Source organism: Bufo gargarizans, chromosome 4, assembly GCF_014858855.1.
Source record: "Bufo gargarizans isolate SCDJY-AF-19 chromosome 4, ASM1485885v1, whole genome shotgun sequence".
NCBI classification, from domain to species: Eukaryota; Metazoa; Chordata; class Amphibia; order Anura; family Bufonidae; genus Bufo; species Bufo gargarizans.
Window position 1 is genome coordinate 225,269,426 of NC_058083.1, and position 14,946 is coordinate 225,284,371.

The 14,946-nt window shown below is 38.9% G+C and overlaps 2 protein-coding genes across 2 annotated transcripts in view; one reads left to right on the top strand and one right to left on the bottom strand.

The window, feature by feature from the left end:
* Window positions 1–14,946, top strand: part of MCPH1 (microcephalin 1) — a 248,096-nt gene that overhangs the window by 113,998 nt on the left and 119,152 nt on the right. The gene's annotated exons all lie outside the window — the stretch shown is intronic.
* ANGPT2 (angiopoietin 2) overlaps window positions 1–14,946 on the bottom strand; it is a 41,056-nt gene that overhangs the window by 21,500 nt on the left and 4,610 nt on the right. The window contains exon 2 of the mRNA XM_044290212.1: window positions 4,232–4,387. Coding sequence (XP_044146147.1) covers window positions 4,232–4,387 — 156 coding nt within the window. The remainder of the gene's footprint in view (window positions 1–4,231; window positions 4,388–14,946) is intronic.

Here is a 14,946-nt window from a genome sequence, read left to right on the forward strand (position 1 = left end):
CTTTCATGCAATATGAAATATAAATATATAATATCTTGCTTGCACAGCCATGAGTATGGAATTTTATTTGTTGAGTACATTCTTTATTAACTACTTATAACGTTAACGAAGGTTACTTGAATTTTTGCAGAATACAACTGTATTAAGAAATGAGACACAAGCAGCACTATGTATACTTCACCACTGAATGCAAGCCAAACAGGACCTAGGCAAGACATTCTCAATTAGAAATTTCCACAACGGTAGCTCTCCTCCATTATTTAGTTTTTTTTGTTTGTTTTTTATTCATACAGTTTTAAATAGTGTTAAAATGTTTTCCCTAAATCAGGGTTTCTTAACTCCGGTCCTCTGGACCCACCTACCGGTCAGGATTTAAAAATATCCCACAGAATGAATACCTGTGGTCAGTCCTGATGCATGAACACTAATTATATCACCTGCTCAACACTCAGGAAATCCTAAAAACATGACTGGTAGGTGGGTCCCGAGGACCGGAGTTGAGAAACCCTGCCCTAAATTTTGAAAGAAACAGTGGTGTCAGTACTTCTTTTCTTTCTTTCATCTAATCTTTGGATGCATCTTATCAACCACTGAGACTTAAGGACCCTTTACACGCACGCATGGTCTGGGCATTTATTGGGATGGAGTTTCCCAAGTAAAGGGGCCTTAAATAGATTAATACTACATCAGTAAAGTGGTATTGTGAGAGTTTGAAACAAAATCCGCAAATGCTCTGAAATAAAAAGTACTTCTCAATGCATTGTCGATTGATATCAGTATGATGTGTCAGCTTTTTCTACTGCTGTTTTCTGGTTTAGTATATTGCCTTAGCAGTGTGCACTAGTCTGTTGTTCTTGTTCATAAAATTTAGGTATATCACATTTTATTTTAAAACTTTTATTAAAATTAAAAACTGGAGTTAAAAGTAGCCCTTTCTTGTACCATGGCGGTCTGGACCCTCTAGTAGAGCCTTTTTCAGAGTCTGTTTCTTAATATCGCACACAGTCTGTGTCCAGAACAAGTATTAAGGAAATTGGTCACTTTCCCAAGCCCTATTCAGTGCAATACTACATGAATAGTACTGCTACTACTGACCTACAGTCACTAACTTGTGTCCATAATCACCCACCTTCCCCTGTCGTGCATCTTCAAACCACGCATGAATACATTACATGGATTAATGAATGTGCATACATAAAGGTGAGGACTCAAGGATTAGTCCTCTGTGTATTCCAGCACCAGTTTGAGTTTGTGGGGGAAAGCGGCGAGTATGAAAAAATTCAAAATATATATATATATATATATATATATATATATATATATATATATATATTTTTAGCATTTAAGAATGCTGCAGCTCCCTCAACACCAATTTCATGCCCTCTTGCCCCTGCGAAAATAAACTCTGTTCCTTGGATCTATGTGAATCCCCCACTGATTACAAAATGATCCCTTGTTGAGTCCCTTGTTGAGCCATTATGTGTATGGTTGGAAACCCCCCTTTTGGTCCCTTTCACACGGGCGAGTATTCTGCGCGGGTGCAATGCGTGAGGTGAACGTATTGCACCCGCACTGAATCCTGACCCATTCATTTCAATGTGGCTGTGTACATGAGCGATGTTTTTCATGCATTACTTGTGCGTTGCGTGAAAATCACAGCATGTTCTATATTATGTGTTTTTCACACAACGCAGGCCCCATAGAAATGAATGGGGCTGAGTGAAAATGCGATTTTCACGCATGGTTGCTAAGGAGACGAGGGATGAACGACCCGGGACCCCGTTTACTTTATTATTTTCCATTATAACATGGTTATAATGGAAAATAATAGCATTCTTTAATACAGAATGCTGTGTCCAATGTCACTTGAGGGTTAAAAAATTAATAAAAACATTACTCACCCCATCCACTTGATCGCGTAGCCGGGATCCTCTTCTTTAAGGACCTGAAAAAAGGACCTTCGCTGACGTCATCACACTCACCATGTGGTGAGCGCGGTGACGTCAGCGCAGGTCCTGCTGAATGAAGATAGAAGGTTCATCTATCATTATTCAGCAGGACCTGCGCTGACGTCACCGCGCTCACCACAAGGTGAGCGCGATGACTTCAGCGAAGGTCCTTTTTCAGGTCCCTAAAGAAGAAGAAAGAAGAGGATCCTGGCTGCACGATCAAGTGGATGGGGTGAGTGATGTTTTTATAATTTTTTTTACCCTCAATTGACATTTGACTTTGCATTCTGTATTAAAGAATGCTATTATTTTCCATTATACCCATGTTATAATGGAAAATAATAAAATCTACAGATCCCCGAACTTCAGTGAAGAAGTCCGGGTTCGGGTACCACATTCCGTTTTTTATCAAGCGCGTGCAAAATGCATTGCACCCGAGCGATAAAAACTGAACAACTGAATATGAACGCAGGCAAAACTGAATGACTTTGTCTGCAAACTCGCTCAGTTTTCACTGAACGCAGGCGCAACGCATCCGGACCTAAACCGGACATGCTTGTCTGCAGGGGGCCTTAAACTCAAGCTTCTTCGGTTATCACACTTTAAACATATGGCATACCTGAGACATTACAAACTTCTGACTACGTTTTTGGAAATGAAATAGTTTCAGATATGTTTTTGGCTTAGCGCATTCTTAGGAATGTTATTTATTCCAATGATGAGAATGTCTCGGAAGGAAAGCAGGGCTATGGACGTTTGCAGAATTTGCCTCATCATGCTACATGCTGTTCAGACAATACTATTTGTGTAACTGCTACATTGACTTCTTTCATCTGGAGCCCATGTCTGTTGACAGGAAGAACTCATTACTCATATCCGTCATGTAAAATTTTTACTTGAGGATATGATTTCACATTTCTAGAGTCCTTGGGAGAGACCCGTTTGTGTCGTTCTAGCTTTTTATTATCCTCTCCGTACATTTTCACAAATAAAGGTTTAAGTTTCGGATGCAATCTTTTGTTGAATCAACTTGCTTTATGCATATTTATTATGGTAGATATTACAAGTACACCTTATTACACTGATGAAGCCATGCTTTGCTGTTTTTCTAATCTGGTTTCTGCGGACTGATGATCGGGGTCTATATTTTTCAGGATTTTGGATGGAACTATAAATCACCACCAAAAAATAATTTTAAAGTTAACTGTTTTGAAACAACTGACGTTAAAAGCCTCTGTTGCCATTCATTCAAAAACAGCTGATGTCAGTTTAGAGAAATGATGTATGAGTAGGTCTCCACACAGTCCCCTTCCTTTGAACAAAAGGAAGTAATTAATAGTTGTACATAATTAGCACATTAACGAACAACTTGTCACCAGGAACATTGCCTTATAGCAACCAGTCTAATGCTTGAATTGTTACTCTTTACTAAAAGTTAGAAAACTAAAACCAAGTAATGATAATGACATTTTTGAATGTACGTCAATTAAAGGAAAAAGGCTAGATTAAGGCCTCTTTCACACGAGCGTGACGGATTAGGTCCAGATGCGTTCAGGCAAACTCGCACCATTTTGCAAGCAAGTTCAGTCAGTTTTGTCTGCGATTGCCAGTTTTTTCTGCGCGGGTGCAATGCGTTTTGATGCGTTTTTTACATGCGTGATAAAAAACTTAAGGTTCACAAACAACATCTCCTAGCAACCATTAGTGAAAAACGCTTGCTTCTAGATGCAATGCGTTTTTCACTGACACCCCATTCACTTCTATGGGGCCAGGGCTGCGTGAAAATACGGAATATAGAACATGCTGCGTTTTGGTTTGCAACCATTCTCCACTTTTTATTATTGGTACTTTAAATTGATAAAGGATAGCATTCTTAGGTTTAATTTAACTGCTAGTACAACACTTGTGTCCAGCTTTGACCAATTTTTCGGTTCGATTGTGCAAATTATGTCTATATGTACGTATGTACTGTAAAAACATTGAACTGCTGCTGGGGCTAACACTGGGTGGTAAGACCAACTCGTTTGGTTAGGGTGATTTATGGGGAACATAAATGCCTTAGTCTAGAGGTTAGAATCTGATCCAGAGATTTATGAAGCATTTTACAGACCATGTTTCTTCCGGAGTATGTTAAAGGAACATACCGTACATTTTAAATAAACATTGCAAACTGTACATGACTATACTTAAATATTCTTCAATAAAGAGAAACATGGTCTCCAGCTTCAAGAAAACAAATTCCATTATAGCAAACAATACAAAATGTGGTAATATGGGCTTACTTGGGCTTCAACGTCTGTTAGCTTCTTGGTCTGCTCTGCAGTCTGATTCAGCAGATTTGTCCCAATCTCCATCATCATAGCAGTGTGATTTTGAACTGCGTGCTTTTGCATCTCCACCATCTCTTTTTTCATGCTATCTTGAATGTAGTTTTCAAGCTGCCAAGGAGAAAAAGTATGAAAAGATATGGATCGTGCAATAGTGTCTCCAAAGAGTGACCCTTCAGTACATGACTGCCTTGTTAAACACACATCTATGCTGTATATATAGCCCAAGAGGCAGTTAGACATTTTTATAAATTGTCCTGGCCAAAATAACTATCTACATCTATAAAAGACAACCCAGATATGTCACCAATACACAACTTCTGTGGTCAGTATCTTAAGGACTTTTCCAGAGTTATTTTCTGCTTTGATAACGTCTTTGTTGTGCATACCAATATTGCAGCAGACTTCTACTACATACAAAAAGCCTGTTAGTTTTCACTTGGCAGTTGTTAGACATAGGTTATCAGAATGCCTCAAAATGGTACATGATGCATCTGTTAGTTTAATCTGCAAACTAGTTCTTGTCTAATAAAGTACTTGTTTGAGAAGTTGTAGACAAAACACTTTAGCTGCTAGCTAAATACAGTATAGGAAACCGCAAGACTGCTGCTGATGTGACTGATCTAGCAGTACATTGCAGTCCTCAACATTGCTTACGCTAGGTTCACCTCTGGCTTCAGAAATCCAGCAGGCTTTATCTGCAGAGGAACAGTATGCTGGAGTTCACCCTATCTGCCATAGCCCATCAACTGTTGGATCCTCATTGACTATAATGGGATCCGGCCACTTTCTGGCAGAAATGCCAGACAAAAAGTCATACATGCTGGATACGGTAAACACTTGCAAGCTGTTCCTCTGCCGCAACAGCCTGCCAGATTTCTGAAAGCTAGTGTGAACCTAGCGTTACCTTGGTTTTTCATTTTCTTCACTTTGATCTCCCAGACAAAGTTATCTGATACCTGATTTATATTTTTTGTCTCCCCAACATAGGTTTACATTTTCCTCCCTCCAGGACTTCTGGAATAGTTTTTGTTTGCATTTTGATCATGGTTTCTAATGTTCAAAAATTGACATTTGTTAATGTTTGTTAATTCTTCCACCACTGCACTGCACTGGTGGAAATGTCAAGATCCTTACTACCAACATAGACTGCACAGGTGGAAAATGTTAAGATGCTTGCCACCAATGCACTGCATTACCTCTCCATGAAATAGCAATTCTGGAGCATCTATTTTATGACTCTATTTTGTGCCATTTCCCTGTTAACCTTAATACTGCTAGTAGTCTGCAATAAAAGTTTATCTGGGTGGCAATTTGGGGTTGTATCTCTGTCTTCCAGTTGCGTCACTGATTAAATAGTGTCAGGTTGTGCAGGGACACCCCCCAACTGGTAACACCCATCTAGACCTTCCCTGCAAACTGCTAGGGATTCATTCCTAACTTCTAGCAGGAGTAATATAAAACACACATGGCACAAAACAGAATTATATTAAAAGATTTGCCAGAATTTGCATGACATGAGGAATGTAAAGCCTCATGCAGACATCAGTGGAACACGGTCCGTGAGATACCGGCCTGGCATTGCAGGAGCGCATGGCATCATTGGTTGCAACCAATGACACCGTGCACTCCTGCAATGCCAGTCCAGTATCTCACGGACCATGTTCCACGGACATCTGCATGAGGTTTAAGTCTTTAAGAAAAAAACATGTCAAGAGAAGTTACAGGTCCCCTTTATGTTCTCTGCCACAAACGCACTACATTGGTGGAAGACATTAAGATCCTTACCATTAAAGCACTACACTGATAGACGATCCCTACCAACAACATACTGCACTGGTGAAAGACATTAAGACCCTTACCACCTCACACTGCACTGCTGGAAGACATTAAGATTCTTACAATCGATGTACTACACTAACTGAAGATGTTAAGATCCTGATCACCAACATACTGCACTTGTGGAAAGCATTAAGATTCTCATGCAGTTTAGAAACGGCTATTATTGTTGGTTATCTGAAGAACAGTAAAAAGGGAAAACTATTCCCCTTACCGTCCCTAAACATAGGACGAAACACATAATGAAGCATATAATTATATAGGAAAGAGACGTCATTTACATGGTCTAAAACTTATAAAATAATAATAAACAGTTCTTCTTGTGTGAACCATCATGAAGTTTAAGCAAACATCCTATGGAGCTGGTATAAAAGCCCTATAAACTGTCTAAAATATTCCCAAATATCTTAAATCCTATGCTGGAGAGGTTGCGGTCAAGCAGGCTCTTTGGTACATATTTTTGGGGAATGCCCTTTTTTAACCAAACTTTGGCTCAATAATAATCAGTTTATTAATATCATTCTTAATTTCAATTTCCCACACTGGACAAAAAATTACAAAAAAACAACAATTTTAGAGATTTTTTTTATTTTACTTCAAACCCAACCTATAAAAGATCTGTAAATTCCCCGATATATACTACCTTACATTGTTGGCAAGCATTTATACACAGCAGTTTTCCCCATATGAAAAAGTTAAAAATCCCCTTATCAGCTTTGTCCATACCACTTCTGAACTTAAATGTCACAGCTTGGTCAGACGCAGGGAAGACGTTTTAGAGGATCTATGTGATGGTAAAGGCTTACGTTGTTTCCCAGATTTCTCCTCTAGGCATAATTTATAGAAAGAAGAATTGAATAAAGTTTTACAAATAAGGGCATATGCGAGAAACGGGTCCTCTACATATTAATCATTACCAGCGCATATTGTGGTATATCTTAATATATATATTTTTTTTATGGCATTAGTAATTTTTATTAAACTCCTATAACACTGAATAGTCTTCCAAGAAAATTATAACTGTCAGGATTAAAGGAATGCCAGGCTTTAGACAAGCAATCTAATTTCAAACAGATGTAACATAGAAGCCTTGAAATGTATGTTTTTGGTGTTATTCAAATAAATAGGAATGATTGAACTAATTATTCTGTTAAGATATTTTACCACATATTATTTTTGCATATTAATGCACATCTTGCAATTTGTCAACTAAATTGGACTGTGAGCTTTGAATTCTTTGATGAAAATTGACAAACCCAGGAGTGCTATATAGTTTGACTCTCTCGGAATTAGAGAGGGGGTTATTTAGTTCTGGGTCAGAGTTTAGAATTCATTACTATTTGTCTAACAACTAGTATGAATCCACAGATGGCTTATTCCAGGGCAGGTAACTGACAGAACCCGTAACTTGAGAAGGGGACCTGAAGAAGAACATACTTCCCTAGTAATGCATGTAGTGCACAGCAGCTATAGTACATAGGCATGGATGACTAGTTTTTCTGTTGAAAGCCATTTGTCATCTATTCCTGTAAGAATGTACACATTTTATGGACCGTTGGAGATATTGGATGCACATGCATGGCTGTATGCAATGTTATGTGTGGATCATGTAACCTCTGTAACTTTTGCACATAACTGACTTAAGAAGGTACATTAGATGATGGGGATATAGCAGTGTATACTTTAGATATGCTTTTGGTTATTCTGCACACATAAACAATGATTTCTGAAGAAGAGTAACTTCATTAAGTAAGAGCATAGTCTTTTATAAAATCATAAATAGGTTGTGTTTGAGAATTGTAATATTTTTTCATGCTGTTAGTCATATGGAAATATTTGCTTCTGTTCGGCAGTCATTGTCCAGGTGATCAGGGTAAATCTCATTTACTATCTTATATCCTATTTGTTTTGAGGGTGGCAGCTTATCTTCTGCAGCTAGAAGTCTAAACAACAACATCCCAAACAACTCTTTGATCCATCAAGTGGTCTCTCATGTTCATTCCTGTTTCATGAATTGGGCAGAATGTGCTCTTCAAGGAAATAGCGAAAGCTAAAAACATCACTGTCATCTTCACTCTTAAGGCCTCTTTGCACAAGAAAATTATTGGACCGATTATTGCCCTGTGTAAAGCTGACATTGATCACCCTAAGAACAAGCAAACACTTGTTCATCGGGTGAAAGCAGTTTTGATGCAGCACCCAAAATTATGGCTTGCTACCAGCAGATTGTCCTGTGTAAACAGTGATCTGCTGACAGAAATGATGAATCTGTATGATTGCAGTGATTGCTCATCCTCATACAGAGGAGATGATTGCTGCATGTAAATGTAGTTATCACCTCCATTCATGATCAGGGAATTATTGAGAACGTTCAATTTGTTACTGATAATTTTCATTACCCCGTGTAAAGGGGCCTTTAGATTTGGTGACCAACCTACGTTGGTTAAACAACTAACATTCCCCTTGACATTTTGTTGTTGAAAGTTTCATCTAAGTTCTACTGTAGGAAGAAATCTTTGGAGTGAAATTTGGTGTGGCAAGTCATTGTGTAGCCCCAACCTTAAATACGTTGTCCAGGGTCATAAAAACTGTTTTGCTTTTTTTCCAGCAACGGCACCTTGTCTGCACATGGTTTGTGTCAGGTATAGCATTTCAACCACCTTTACTTGAATGGGAAGGACTTGCCATGCTAGACATAGTACATGACAGATGTGGAACTTTGTATGGGAAAATAAGCCCTTTCTTAACCCCCTTTAAAGGTGTTGGCCAGTATTTACATTAAATTGTAAAAAGCCTATAAACTGTTATGTTTTATACCCACAAGCATATCTGAATGGTAGTATATCTCAGTTCTAAAATTGCAGGCGCCAGTAGCGGCAATGTCAACACAGTAATCTGGAATCCTCTATTGGTTGCAAGGATAACAAAAAATTAAAGTTTATGAGAGTTTTACATTTTAATATGTAGATATTGGCCAACCCTTTAAGTTGATTTTTATAGTATTGAATTCTGACATGACTAATTGAGTTCTGTTGACACTAGGGCTATGGCTTATAGGACAGCAGACTGGACAATTCTTGCAGTCCACAATACTGAAAATGCACATCATTTCTCAGGTTACATTTTTATGTTTTAAGATGTTTCTGAGGGTCTGAATATTTAAATATTTTTTTCTATGCTTAGTCAGGTAAAGAACTATTGGTTTCTCGCTGATTTAAAGGGCTATTGAAGCCTAACCAGCTACATTACTTTTTATAACATGACGTTCTAGCAACTTATTAAGCCCTTTTTAATTCTTTATCTATAGTGTGACACTTTTCTAATTAAATAGTTATTGATGATGCTGGTGGTGAAATGTTATTCAAGTATCTGTTTATATTTTGTCTGTTGTCATCCACTCATCCATATTCTTGAGTAATGTGCCTTGCATGCCCTAGTGTCCTCAGGAGTCCATAAAGTAAATAAAGTGGACAAGTGATCAGAAGCCCGGCTTGTAAAAAGAATGTAAGGACATGAGGATAAAACAGAAACAGGCCTGTTAGATGTGTGTTGCCCTTAAATGTTTGACCTCCAGTTTACAGAAAGTGTGTCATGAAGAATAGTTACCAAGTCAAAGTTCAGATGCCTAAAGTGATCTTTTATTTTACTGTCACCCACCATGAACAAACGTTATGTACATGGACAGTTGAACTTAATGCATGAATGTTAAGGGCATCACTGATTTGAGCTTTACAATTGGAACACATTTTTGAGCTGTAAGATTGGAATGAAAAAAAAAAATACATTTTGGATGCATACCAGCCAAATGTTTACCAAAATGATATTCTTTTGCCATATTTTTGGCTGATGATAGTCTGTAGGCATGCCAAGGTCTTTCAGTATAAAAGTAATATAGTATTTAAAGTAACTATGACTATACATACATTTAATAAAATCTATACAGTAAGTGAGTTCTAATCAAGACTTGGTAAGTTTACAACTTTCATCCATTTTCACAGCATACTATGAAGAGGACAAAAAAAATTACTTTAAGAAAAGGTTGTTTGTATTGTTTTAATATCCAGTTCCTTTGGTTGATAAATTATTGTTGAGCTGTTATATTTTCTGACTGTTGAAGCCCTCTACTCATTCATATGAGTACTTTGGTGCCCCTGAACCCAATGTTGGGTGTTTTGTATTATGCAACCTGACTGCAGCTCGCTACCCTATGCCTTTTCATATTGATTGAAATATTAACAGGAGGTAGTTATTGGTGCAAGTTATAGCTAAGCATTAGGGCTCATGCACACGACCGTATGCCCTCCAAGACTTACGGTCCGTGAGCGGGCCATATGTCCCGGAGCGACATACATTGTGCGCACGGGAGCGCACAGCATCATAGGTTACTATGATACTGTGTGCATTGGGCCGCCCACAGGGCTATTGTCTTGCACTTATAATATCATATTAGTGCAGGACAATAGTCCGTCGGGCAGCCTGATGCGCACAGCATCATAGTAACCTATGATGCTGTGCGCTTCTGTGCGCACGATGTAAGCCGCTCCAGGACATATGGCCCGCTCACGGTCCGTTTGTCTCAGAGGGCATACGGTCGTGTGCATGAGCCCTAATTGTGTTTAATTCCACTTAATATGGATATTGAGGCTTCTAGTATACTATATTCAGAATATGCTTGGATAGACTAGGAGTATATTAAATCAATAAAGATCTCTGAGGGTCCATTCTCTGAATGCAATAAATAGATTTCCCTTCTCAGAAGTATTTAAGGTACTTCACCACACCAAACATTGTTATAGATGTAGAAGCTTCTATATGCAGTTTTGTTAAAGGCAAAAGTTGTTGTTCATTTGCTTGATAAATGCAAAATTAAGCAACTTTCTAGGTAGTCTTAGTATAAATTTACCCAAAAAAAAATCTGCTGTACAGTGTGTGCAGCTCCTTCACATAGTTGGATGCACTTCTCACATCAAACCAACAGTACACTGTCCCTTGCTGCTATGGCACTGGATCTGCTCTATCCTCCCTCCTCTCACTGTTAGATATAGCAGCAAAAAGGGGGGAAAGGTTGACAGCCACAGAGCAAACTATTAGAGAGCAAAGAAAGGACCCAGGGCTTGCAGAGGAAGATAGGTAGAGATCACCTGTACAGCTGTCTAAAGAGAGAGCGGGAGAAAAAGAGAACCCACCATAGAATCTGCAAGTGAAGGAAAGAAAGATCACACAGACAGGCTCTGTAGAGAGAGGGCAGGAGAGAACGCACCACATATTCTACAGTAGGAGAGGGTAAGGATCACACGTTCGTCATGAGAGATCTCACATGCTTTGTCAGCATGTTTGTACAGGGGAGAGTGGATTCCCTCATGGGCTATATTGATAGAGGAAAATAGTGTAGGAATGAAGCTCCACTGTTACATGAGAGCCTGGTAAAGGCAGCAGTATCCTGAGCCCACATGCACCTCATTCAGCATGTACAGTATTAATGGTATATGCCTACATAAGAAAAGTCTGAAACTAGGGAGCAGTTGTAATAAAGAATAAAATAATTGAGACGTCAACCTAAATTGGTTAACCAATAACATGTAAGAACATTTTTTTGTACTTCTGAAAGGTGTCCACATCCTGAACTTTTAAGCCAAAAAAGTTTCTCTATTGTTTCCCAATAAAGACCAGAGATTTCAGGACCCTCTTACATATAAAACTACATAACTGATATTTGTACTGTGTATATGTGCAGTGTTTGCCATGATTTTATGAGATTGTTTTTCCATGTGCCGCCATGCAGTATTGCTGCAGCTCTCTGCCATGATTACTGCTTTACGTGAATATAGTCTTACTCTAGTTCTACGGCATAGGCATGCTAAAAAATCTGCAATATTGTTCATATACAATGGGACTTTGTTAGGAAAATGAGTTATACCTGTAATTGGCTTAGAAGAAATCCAGTATTTTCCAATTATATTTAATCTAGTGTTTTTACTGGCAGTATTCTGCAATTAAAGTAAATGAGGCAGAGGTCAATAGGTTGTCATATCACGCTACTTAAACCATTTCTCTTATGTACATAACCAAAATTCAGCTGGTTTCATGAGAAATCTAATCCCATTCCACCCAACGCATGTTTAGTGTCTGCATGTGAACATGCAGATTTCATGTGACATTTGTGCAGTGATTGCCTGACCTCACCTTCTGTACCAGCATTTTGCAGTGATTGCCACTTCCCTCAGCTAATCCCAAAACACAAAATCCCTTTGACCCTATCATTGAACACTTGCTGCTCTGGAATGTAATGCAGTTTATATGAAGACTATTCGTGAAGGAATGCTTGCCTTTGTGTCTCTTGAATGTTTGTTAAAGGGGTTGTGTCATCTAGCAGTTTCTAAGGCGAGATGAGACACAGTCCTGACCACCAGCTGACCGGAAAACGGCACGGCTTGCTGTATCTCTCATGCACCTCAATGGAAGCTACTGAAACAGCAAGTGGGTGAGCTTATTCCCATTGGGCTGTGCACCCATTTTTTCCTTTCTTTCTTTTGACTCTTGTCAGTGCTGCCATCTTATTAATATATATATATATATATATATATATATATATTATTATAACATATATTTCTTATATGGGCAAAAAAACACATCAGGATAGCCTCAGGAGAGGTTATTAGTATCTGATCGGTGGCGTTCCAACTCCCAGAACCTCCACCTATCTGTTTAAAGAGGCTTTCATAGTCTTGTGACATCATGTCCACCGGTCACGTGACCTTTATGCAACTAAGTCCCAGTTAAGTGAATACGATTGAGCTGCAAAATCGGGCACAGCCACTATACAGTGTACAACGCTGTGCTTGGTATAGTAAGGTTGTCAGAAGAGCACCTTCCAACAGCTGATCAGTGGTGTGCCATGTCAGCCCACCAACAGTTAGATATCCAATACCGAGGATAGGTCGATTTTAAACTTACGCAAAACTGAGAAAACATCGCATTGTGTTAATACGCGCTTACACAGGTAAGGGTGGGTTCACATATGCGTTGTATATTCTGTTATAACGGAAATTAAAGACGGAATGCAAAATGAAACCCTTTAGAGGCATTCCGTTTTGATCCGTCCTAATAGAGTTCTATGGCCACAAATAGCAGTTCTGTCTTGTTCCGTTATGTAAGACGGGAAAAAAAAGTCCTGCCGCAGATCCTTCAGCGGGTTTTCGAGACTGGAACCAACAGTCCGTGAGCAAGTGGATGAGGGGAGTATAATTTTTTTTTAACCTCTTAAGAGCTTAATGTGAGTAACAGATACAGAGATCAGCATTAAATGCAGCATCTGAGGGTGTTGAATGACCAGGGGGGGGGGGGGGGCGTCGCGGTCGCCGTTTCCTGTCATTGCACCTGCTCCACACAATAGAAAGCGATTTGTGGCAAAGTAATTCGTAACAAATTGAATTTCTTGTTGAAATTTGGCGAAGCAGCCGGATCAAATTTTTCAAAACTTCGCTCATCTCTAGTAGTGATATGAGTGCTCCCAAAATACATAACATTCAATTAAAAGGGTTTTCTGGGACCTCAAAATTTTTTGAAGGAAGCCAGGATTGCTTTAAAATAGAATAAATATGCCCAGCTCACTTGTTCAACCCCCTCCCCACAGTTTCAGTCTTTGTAGCAGTGGCATCACTGACTACGCCATGTGAACATTGCATCAAACCGCTGGCCTTAGCAGTCAGCTGAAGCAGTTGGGAATGTCATCGCTGTATCAAGACTGATGCTACTGCGATGGCGACGTCATCACTGCAGCATAAAAAAAAACACTAAAGCCACTGAAGCAATAGTACTGGCACAGTGAGGGGGTTGAGTAGTGACTAATTTTTATTTTATTATTAAGAACATTCCTGGCCTTCATCCAAATTTTTTGGGGTCACAAGAAACGCCTTTAAGAAAATATTTTGCAGACTTTATAAATACCATCTCTTGCTATTGGTAAAATTGACTCCTGCTCTAAATTGAACTACACCCCAATCTGTCTTAGTAGTGACATTGTCCATGTTGCCTCCTTTGCTGGCTTGATAAATTTTTCCATCCCGTTAAACACTGCTCTTTCCCAGGGATTACGACCACCTGGAAATCAAGCAGCGGTGGCCATACTTGCACACTATAGGAACTGGTGGACTGTGGAAATGTACATAGGCTGGATCTTTTTCCTGTAGTGTGCAAGCACTGCTGGATTGCAGGATGGTTATAACCCCTGGATACAAGCAGTGTATAATATGATGATATGATGAAAAAAATGAATCCAGCCAGCAAAGGAGGGAATATGGATAATCACAATACATTAGTAAGTGCCTTGTATTAACTTTCTCTACATGATAAATGCTATTTGCTGAAGGGATACAACCGCTTGTAAAATGTGATGATAAACTGTGCATGAGGCAGGCTGATTTTCCCGAGATGTCTGCAAGAAATATAACTTTAAGTAATATCTGCCTTTATGTTCCACTCCTGTTTTTGGCTAAGAACACAGCATCAGAACTGCCAAGTGTAAGTTAATTTTGTTAGTTCGCTTTTAAGATTTCATCCTCCAATGGTTTTTCATGGTATTGTTCCTATTTGTTGAGAGTTAAAAAGCAGGTTCATTTATTACACATTAATGCCTGCAGGAATGTATGGTATGTCAAATATATCCACTAGACCGCATTACTGTGTAGGTGGGACCATGTGTCCTAGATTGATGGGTACTACTTTGTATTGTGAAGAATGACTTTTAATGTGCTGAAGTATTTCCTAAATTATTTTCATTGCAGCCGTAGAAGCAAGCTATAAGCTAAGAGGAGGTTAGCAATATTTATTTA